The sequence below is a fragment of the Otolemur garnettii genome, unplaced genomic scaffold, assembly GCF_000181295.1.
Source record: "Otolemur garnettii isolate 467f Iridium unplaced genomic scaffold, OtoGar3 scaffold00006, whole genome shotgun sequence".
NCBI lineage: Eukaryota > Metazoa > Chordata > Mammalia > Primates > Galagidae > Otolemur > Otolemur garnettii.
The window spans coordinates 41,645,486-41,655,694 of record NW_003852401.1 but is presented as its reverse complement, the minus strand read 5'-3'; the positions used below and the strand labels follow the sequence as shown (position 1 = coordinate 41,655,694).

The 10,209-nt window shown below is 35.2% G+C and overlaps 1 protein-coding gene across 1 annotated transcript in view; it reads left to right on the top strand.

Annotated features, from left to right (window-relative positions):
- The window catches only part of KIF27 (kinesin family member 27), a 97,920-nt gene that overhangs the window by 38,968 nt on the left and 48,743 nt on the right, over positions 1-10,209 (top strand). The window contains exons 5-8 of the mRNA XM_023509134.1: positions 1,455-1,661; positions 5,076-5,245; positions 7,127-7,230; positions 9,136-9,291. Of these exons, the coding sequence (XP_023364902.1) occupies positions 1,455-1,661; positions 5,076-5,245; positions 7,127-7,230; positions 9,136-9,291 (637 nt within the window). The remainder of the gene's footprint in view (positions 1-1,454; positions 1,662-5,075; positions 5,246-7,126; positions 7,231-9,135; positions 9,292-10,209) is intronic.

The window sequence follows — 10,209 nt, the reverse complement described above, 5'->3', positions numbered from 1 at the left end:
GCCACTTTGGGTGTACGTGGCTGGCACCTTAGCCACTTGAGCCACAGGCGCTGAGCCCCTTTTTAATGTTATTATCTTAGAGCATATACCATATGCCCTTGATTTAATAAACTCTAATATTAATTGGTAGTTTAACACTTATCCCAGACAATATAAGGACTCCATATAGTATTTTTCAACTTATATGCTATTGGTGTTATATGTTTTAATTATTTGAATACACAACTTCAAAATAAGTTTGCATTTTTATTGCTCAGTATTAACATAATGGAACTTTAAGATTTTCCCCCCCATGTAAATGTTGTATGGTACACAGGAAGTATTAAGAAGAATAACAATTTCCTCTTTACATAAATTTATGCTTGTAAAACAGGGATGGATTGGATAACTTCAGAAATTTTCTTAAGAGGGCTAGGTGTGGTAGCTCATGCCTGTAATCCTTGTACTTCAGGATGCTGAAGCAGAAGGATTGCTTCAGCCCAGGAATTTGAAGTTGCAGTGAGCTATGATGCCATTACACTGCACCCTGGACAATGGAGTTAGAACTTGTCTCAAAAACTTTTTTCTTGGTGGTGCCCGTTGCTCAGTGGGTATGGTGCTAGCCACATACACTGAGGCTGGCAGGTTCAAACCTGGCTCGGGCCAGCTAAAACAACAATGACAACTGCAACAACAAAAATATAACTGGGTGTTGTGGCATGTGTGTGCAGTCCCAGCTATTTGGGAGGCTGAGGCAAGAGAATCACTTAAGCCCAAGAGTTTGAGGTTGCTGTGAGCTGTGATGTCACAGCACTCTACCCAGGGCGACATAGTGAGCCTCTGTGTCAAAAATAAATAAATAAAATTTTTTTTCTTTAGAGAATTGTATTAAAAACGAAACCACATGCACACACAACACATATACACACACCTCTACAGTTCTTCTGTCTTTGATTTCTAAGTCCCCCTTCCCCTCAGGACTATTAGCTTTCTTTTTTCTCTCTGTGCTTTTGGTTTTCTTTTTCACTGATTAAGGCTTTCACTTCCCTGGACCTGTTTTCACTTTGTGGTTCCTTTGTTGCAACTTCTGCTGTCTGCAGTTCTTTCTCCACTTTTTCAACTTACCTGTCTCTTGTTACTTCTTACATTTCACTCAGAAGGTCTATGCTTTTGTAAAGATAGCTAATCAAGGCCTTCAAGTTGACAAAGCAGCCAGTCACAGTGAATGGAGCATTATTTTTGAGTATTTGACTTTTTGGCTGCATTTGTTGCTGCTTAGTGTTCAAAAAGTTTTACCACTCAGAGCCTTCTAAGTTACTTGTGAACACCAGCAAGCTAGTCTCTGGATAAACTGAGGTTTGACTGTATTGTTAAGGTAGTTGTGATATTGGTCAATGTAAAATTTATTTTTAATTATAATCTATACATGTATTGAGGTTGTCTATTTTTAAAATTCTCATCTTCCTTCTACAAAGAATGAAAAAATAATAGAACAACAGCTTCTTGTGGATCAGCTGAATGAAGAACTAACAAAACTTAACCTGTCAATGACTTCTTCAGCTAAGGAAAATTGTGGAGATGGGCCAGATGCCAGGATTCCTGAAAAGAGACCATATACTGTACCATTTGATACTCATTTGGGTCATTATATTTATATTCCATCCAGGCAAGACTCCAGGAAGGTAAAGTCCAAACATTAATCTTTTTCTTATTTTGAGATTTAAAAAATATATATTTAATGTCACGTATGTTTATACAGTCTCAGCAGTTTTTTCTGTTTGCTTTCATGGACTTTTGTGTATTCATTTTCTTTTAAACATACTTTTTTTAAATTTAATTTAATTTATTTATTTATTTATTTTTTTATTGAATAGTAACTGTGTACATTAATGCACTTCTGGGGTACAGTGTGGGGTTTTCACAAACAATCCGAAACACTTCCATCAAACTTCCATCAAGGTTAACATAGCCTTCATGTAATTTTCTTAGTTATTGTGTTAAAACATTCATATTCTACTCATAGAAAGATTCACTTGTATAAACATACTTTTTAATAAAAAATTAAACAAGGTAATGCATAGTTATATTGAGAGGGAATAGTTAGATGAAGATAATTTTTATACTTCATCAAGGAGAAAAAGATACCCTTTGTCATATTTTCAGACACAACTAAATCTGATATCCTCACGAATTGTTTTCTTCCTTTAACAGTACTAAGTTGAGATGAAATTGGAGGGTATTTAATTTAGGCTCATTTGGTCTAATTTCAAAATAACATTTATTATTATTCAATCTTAATAGTTGACATAGTCAAGATAGTAAAGAGATGAATATGAAGTTTAGTTTGTGGGTGGAGAAACATATGCATACATTGATTTCTCTTAAAAATTATCAAGGAATCTCTGTCAGGGAAAAGAAGGCAGGCTTGACTGTGAATATCAGCTCTGTTGTATTGTCTTGGACATAGGATTAGACCCCCAAGGGAGGCCCAGTTTCCTTATCTATAAAAATGAGGGGTAACATGGTGGGGAGGAAAACACATAATTAAACAAATAAATAACACTTCAGGTGCAGTGGCATGTGCCTGTGGTCCCAGCTACTTAGGCAGATGAGGTCAGGAGGATCACATTAGCCCGGGAGTTTGATGCTGCATTATGCTATGATTATGCTTGTGAACAGCCACTGCACTCCAGCATGAGCAATAAAGCAAGATTCTGTCTCGAAGAAATATTTTAAACTAAAAAAAATAATAAATAAGATCTTTTCTGAAACCTCTTTCCCTCTAGTGTATATAAGCAAGCATATAAGAATTAAACTCTTCCAGAGGTAGGGAACTTGTGGTCTTCTAGATCTTTAAGTGCAGGCTTTTGACTGATTTCCAGATTTTAAAGAACAAATCTGAAGTAACTATATTTAGTTTTATTCAGAGGAGACATGACTGTTTTCAAACATTTGAAGACTTATTAATTTTATATTTTTTTCTTTAGAGTTAGGAGTGATGAGAGGGCGCACTAAGGAAATACAAAGAACTTAATTAATGAGAATAGCTAAAGATGGCATGAGAGGGCTTAGGGCTTGTTAGAGCCACCACAGTGAATGTGTTTCAGCAGAGCTAGATAATTTGCAGTATTGCAGAAGAGAGTCAGACACAGACATTAGATGAGGGTTGAACTAGCTAACCTTTCCAGGTAGTTGTTTCAGCCTCAGGGCAGTGTAATTATAGGAGAAAATGATTAGAATTAAAAAATTGGCATTTAGATACATACTCTTTAGTTAGCCAAATTGTCAATCAGCTTATATTTGTACTTATATTATGAATCAATATTGTTTGGAGTACTGTTGAAAATGCAGAAATATCACTAGTGGTGAGCTGTGGAATGCCAAAGCAACTGAGAGGAGATAAGACCCAATACTTTGGTTAGGAGGAGGCCAGATAATAGAAGGCTTTATGAACCTGCCATTATATTGGGCAGAAATGTTATTCATATGGCAGATCTTATTTGATGTTCATTATTAAGCTGGACCATTTGGTTTTCTTTGTAATAAGAAATGTTAACAACAAATTACAATCCCAGATAACAAAGTTTGACTTTGAACAAAAAAGTTCTATTTGCTCCTGAAATAATTCTCAAATGCATACAAGAGAAACCTTGATGCTTGCCAATTATGAGGCAAGATGACCATGCTAAGTACAATGTACTTGTTAGATAAATACTTCTTGATTTGGTTCTTCTGAAAAGAAATTCTCCCCTTGAGGGGAATACACCAGAATTGGGAGGCTACCTAGAAAACTTTACCCCCTGTCCGTAGTGGTACTCATGTACAGTCTGCATAGGTGACTGACAGTAGAGGCAGAAAAATCAGATATAGGAGGATCTTTAGTACTAGAAAGGCTTTTCTGAGAGGGAATATGTGAGGGACCTACTAACACGTGATTTAATCTTGAACACTATATAAGTATCATATAGTTGACCCCCCTAGGGACTATAACAAACTGGTCAGCCTACAGAGATGGTCAACATATGGAATTTCCACTGAGTCCATGCAATGCATGCCTAGCCTATGAAAATTAGGTCAACTTAAGGAAGTGGTCATTATAGGGAGGTGCTCAACTATGGAGGTTCTACTCTATCTGTTACAATTTTAACAGCTTATGATTTATTTTATTTTATTTTATTTTGCAGTTTTTGGCTGGGGCTGGGTTTGAACCTACCACCTCCGGCATATGGGGCCGGCGCTCTACTCCTTTGAGCCAGAGGTGCCGCCCACAGCTAATGATTTATACTGATAAATGTCTCCTTTAAGATTTTATTATTTCCTTTTTTTTTGAGAAATAACCTTAAGGCTTGATTGCAGAGAAGTGATGAAAAAGGAAGTATTTGGTAATAGAAACTAGAACAAAAGAATAATGGCAATTGCTAATTTGTTTTCCAAGATCATTTTTTGAGAATTTACAGTGCATTTGCAGTAGAAGCATGTTATAATGTAGAAATTTGCCAGGCTAGCCTAATTTATCCTACGATACGTACTAAATATATCACTAGACCATTAATTCAGCAATACCTAACTATCATATGTTAAACATGAGTAAATATATTCTAATATCCAAACTCGGACTGTTTGCCCTGGCAGAGAGAGTGGTGACAGCTCTGGATTTCTTCGGGTGGTGGGATTTGGATTGGAGGGGGATGCACACCTTTAGCAGCACCATAGTTGTCTGAGTGTTCTGAACTGGGAAGACTGGGATGTGGCCACATTTATTGTGGAGTTCCTGGACTATGTTAAGAGCTGGGATGTTTTCTATGCCTTTCCTTGATTTCATTTTGAATATGATTTTCCATGAAATCATTATTGAGGATATAAGAACTTTCTAGAAAAGAAAGAGCTGTGTAAACTCTGAGAGAAGTATGTTTTCAGGAGGCACAATAGTATTATAAAATTAATTTTGACTTTTTGTGGGAGGAGCATATTTTCAGTGATTATCTATTTTAAGAGTACCTACCTAATAACATCTTTAAAACATATAGAGTAATAAGATAAAAATAGACATTGTAAAAATTACTTTTTTGTTGTTGGGTGGGGCAATTACTTGCAAGGTCTATACAAGTCCTTCTGTGTATTCTTTGGATCAAGTATTTGCTGGATTTCGAACACGAAGTCAGATGCTGTTGGGTCACATAGAAGAACAAGATGAAGTCCTCCATTGCCAATTTTCTGATAACAGTGATGATGAAGAATTAGAAAGCCAAGAGAAATCTGGAATTAGGTATGTTAAATATAGACTGATTTAAAGACATTATATGATATAATAAATATAGAAGATATAATTTTTTATTAAAGTGTATCTTTTCCATTGAACATAAGAGTAGGTAGTTTTTGCTAAATATACTGTCAACTAATGTATTATGAAAATTGTGTTTGAACACAAGTCATCAGTCTTTTTTTTTTTTTTACTTTCGTACCATCAAAAGTTTATTTTTAGTACTAAGAGCAGAGCAATATCTTTGGCAATCTTCACAATGACTTATTTCTGAAATAAGAAATAATTTTTAGCATAAAAAGTGAATATTTTGTGGGCATACATAAACTCTAATGCATTGCTATAACAAACAAACCAAAAGCTAAATTAATTCTCTAATTCAGTTGATTTTCTTTTATTAATTTTTCTTACTTATACATATTAGGTTTCCACTTTTGCCTTTACAGAATTAAAAAGGCTAAATTTAATGACAATAACAATATTTAACATAAGAATTGAGAACAAAAACCTCATAGAGAACGAATGAAGATAAATACATTAAGAAAAGAAATCAGACGATTGCAACAAAATATTAAGCAATAGTAATAGTAATAATGCAAAGAAAGTAACATTCACATTGTCAGATAGAAGTATGTCTATTATAGAATACTTTGATCAGTTAACTTGTTTTTTCCAAAGTCTCAAAAAAATAGACAACTAATATTTATAAATGAAAGTAACAGATAATTTCAAAAAAACAGATCATGCCAAATCTTATAGACAATAGAAAAAGAAATACTTTAGAATCATTCTACTTAATCTGGATACACTTGATATTAAAATTGGAGAAAATATATTATAAGGGAGAAATTACAAACATATTTCACTTATAAATGAGGATGCAATATGATAAACAACATATTAACATGTTGAATTAAAAATTAATGTTTAAGTAATATACTTTGGTCCAAATTAAATATAATTTATATAAGAATTAGTCACTAATTTTTTTATTATGAAAATTATGTTTGAACACAAATCATCAGTCTTAAAGTAAAAAATAATTGACTCGGCGCCTATAGCTCAACCGGCTAAGGCGCCAGCCACGTACACCTAAGGTGGCGGGTTCGAATCCCCAGCCCAGACCCGCCAAACAACAATGACGGCTGCAACCAAAAAAAAAATAGCCGGGCGTTGTGGCAGGTGCCTGTGGTCCCAGCTACTTGGGAGGCGGAGGCAGGAGACTCGCTTGAGCCCAGGAGTTGGAGGTTGCTGTGAGCTGTAATGCCATGGCACTCTACCCAGGGGGACAGCTTGAGGCTCTGTCTCAAAAAAAAAAAAAAAAAAGTAAAAAATAATTATGCTTTCAGAGCTTTTATACTAATTAGATTCTAATTTTCTTTTTTTTTTTGAGACGGAGCCTCAAGCTGTCCCCCTGGGTAGAGTGCCATGGCATCACGCTCACAGCAACCTCCAACTCCTGGGCTCAAGCGAGTCTCCTGCCTCAGCCTCCCAAGTAGCTGGGACTACAGGCGCCCGCCACAGCGCCTGGCCATTTTTTGGTTGCAGCCATCATTGTTGTTTGGCGGGCCCGGGCTGGGGATTTGAACCCGCCACCTCAGGTGTATGTGGCTGGCGCCCTAGCCGCTTGAGCCACAGGCGCCGAGCCAGATTCTAATTTTCAAAAGGAACTTTTCGAATTTCCTGATTCTGCTGCTATGGTGGCAATAAACATGAATTTTCCACTGGCTCCAACTTGGGGGGTCATTGTTTTATTTTGTAAATATTAGTAAAATTCTAGTTTTTAAATATAATTTTTAATGTTACTGTCACTTTTGCGGGGAAACTAATTTGAAGACACATTAGAAAATGCTAACAAGTTAATTTCGATTCTAATTTTTTTTTTAGATGTACAAGTCGCTCATGGACTCGGAAGCCAGGCTCTGTTTGTTCTCTTGTTGAACTGAATGATACTCCGGATGAAACACAAAAGTCAAATTTAGTGAACGAAGGTACATGGGCTTTCTCAATTAACTTAGATTTCTTGGTGTAGGACTCTTCTTTTTCTTCAGTTGATAAGTTAAGAAACATCTAGGAATTCTCAAAGACCAGAACGTAGTAGGAATGCTTCCCTGCTTGGTAGAGCTTCCTTTATGTTCCCTGTTCTACCTGTAATTTTTCAACATCTTTACTCCTTAATAAAAAAGATTTTCTACCAATCAATTCTGATTAGAGATCTAGGCTAACTCTCTCAGAATAGGGATTTTTATATTATAACCTGAATTAATATGCTTTGGTACTTTTAATTACTTTAAAATACATCATAAGTAACTTCCTGGTGTGTACTTTACTGCTTCACTGGCACTCGTGCCTAATGCTAGTGATGTATTTGACATTACAGCCCAATTAGTTTACTAGGTGCTTGTAATGTTTTAGTGCACAATTGATAGTTTTTTTTTTTAACGTTATTTGCATTTATTTTATGTTGCATCTATTCCTGTGCCATAAGTTTTGTTTCTTCAGTTTCTTCTGGGATATCTTTTTCTTCTGTGCTACCTCTTCTTCTGGTTTGGGAACAATTTGTTCCTTTTCAGTAAGGGTAATCTCCATGTGGCAGGGGGAGCTCAGGTATGAGTTAATGTGACCATGAGCTCTGTGAGTTCGGCAACTAGCTTGGGTGGTTTGTTCACTTGGATATGATCAATGACCAGAGAAAATCTACATCTAAACTCTAAGTTCAGCATTACTCTCTGCATTTTTAAGCATGTGCAGCAGAAATTCCGCACTCTTTTTGGGTCAGTGACCCTGTGTCCAGCCCCACTGTTTGGTCTGGACATACCTACCAGCTCTACCATTGTAATATCGGAATGGTACACACTGTTTCTTTAAAGTGACATCCTTCAGATAGTTGGTGGCTTGTCATATATGCATATCCTTGATGGTCTGGCGGTTTCCTGTGTGTTCTTAAAGTGAACATTAAGCTTTGAGCCTCCTGACTTGCATGACTGTGGGATTTTCTGAGTCGAGTGAATAGCAAACCATTTTCACAGATCTGACAGGTCGCTTAGGGGAAGAGTTGACGTGAATTTTTATGCATTAAATAATAGTATCAAAACATTTATGTTGCAAAAACTGTAGTATAGGACTTTTTAACTCATCCCTTTTGGCCAATGCATGGTCAGCGCACAAAAAGTAAGGTATAGAGATTATAAATATCATGATAAGTGCTACACGATGAAAATAAAGAGCATCTTTTTAAGAGCCTATATATGTAAAAGTTACCAATAATATAAGTATAATATTTTAACTAAATTTATTTTAGTAAAAATTCAATATGTAGAAATAGTAAAGATAAGTGTTCATTCTTGAGCTATTTTTTACTGGTCTACAACCAAGGAACAAACTTATGCCAGAATATAAATGAGTACACTGGTTCCTTCATTGAAAAAACCCTGCTCTGAAAAAAATGTGCCCTAAGCTAAAGCTTAATGACATAGTTGATGGACATTCTGGTGAAGGAGAGTAACAGTGTTGGGCTACACTCTTAGTAACATGGTATAGAATGCATTGACTGATTACAATAAAAGTAGAAGTTAACAGGAAAAAAATTCACCATTTTACCCACCTGGAGATTTTATCCCTATTTCAAATCTTAGGTTAAAGGTAATGAAAAACCATGTGTCCCAAACTGCCACCTTTGACTAGAACATATAAATTTTTTTCTTTTCATTTCTAAGGAAATGAAACTTCTTACTATAAGCTAGAAAGCTCAAGTCCTAATTGCTGTATATTTTTTCCTCTTTCTTTCCCTTCCTTTTTTGTCCCTTCCTCTGCTACCTATAAAGTACTTTTCTTTTTTAACTCAACTTCCATTGAATATCTTACTAGAAGATAGTTTTATTTCTTTCATTTTAAAGATTTAAAGATTGAATGTCTCCAGGAGAGTCACGAGGTGAATTTGCAAAAATTAAGGAATTCAGAACGCCTACTTACTGAAGCTAAACAAAAAATGAGAGAACTTACAATTAACATCAAGATGAAGGAAGATCTGATTAAAGAATTAATAAAAACAGGTAATAGTAACCTGTGAACCAGTTTATACGAGACAAAAAAAATTTCTAAAATTGCTTCTGATGTAGTAACGTTTAGTTTTTGAAGCTCAAGAATACCAATAGGATTGGTTTGGGTGTAACAAGGTGTGTGTTAGAGCTAATATGTGGAGGTTAGTTATCAAAAAAAAACTTTGTAATGTTGGGATTTCATCTCTGAATTGTTCTAACCAATGTAAACTCTGTGTTGCACTGAAACTCTACAGCACTTTTTTTTGCCATTTAAGAAGCTTTATACTTGGTATCTAGGAATATGTCTGAGATATTTTTTCTAGTTCACTTTAATAATACTTATTTTAAATTATTAGTCTTTATTTCCTTAGCTTATTCTTAACATTAATTATAAACTTTATATTTTAGATGTAGATTAACTTTTATTTCACTAAAGATGTGAGGATTTGTTCTGAGACCTCTTCTCTTAGGTGAGCCAGATTTTTAGCTTTTGACCTCCTATGTCTTAAATCCTTTACGCTGGGAGTATGTACCACATCCCATCCTCATCCTCGGTTAGACTAGGCTTGACTTAGAAAGGGCATCTCAGGCTTTTTCATTTCTTCCCCCCAGTATACTAAAATTATCAGCTTTGACTAGTTTGAAATTTAGTAAAGAATCAAAGGAATACGAGCCACTAGCATTTCTCGTCCCCAATCCTATGAAAAACAACTCTCTGGTTTCATTTGGAGGAAATGAAGAAAATATTATCTTCTTTTTATTGAATCCCAAGGCTATCACACTATAGCAGTTATAGTGTGTTCTAAATCCACTGTAAACAACAATAATCCTGCCTCCCTCCTTCCTTTCTTTTTCCTACAAGTTTGGTTTTAGGTTATTGGTCTTCTTTTCCCAACCTCCTCTTCTTTTTTTTTTTTTTTTTTTTTTTTG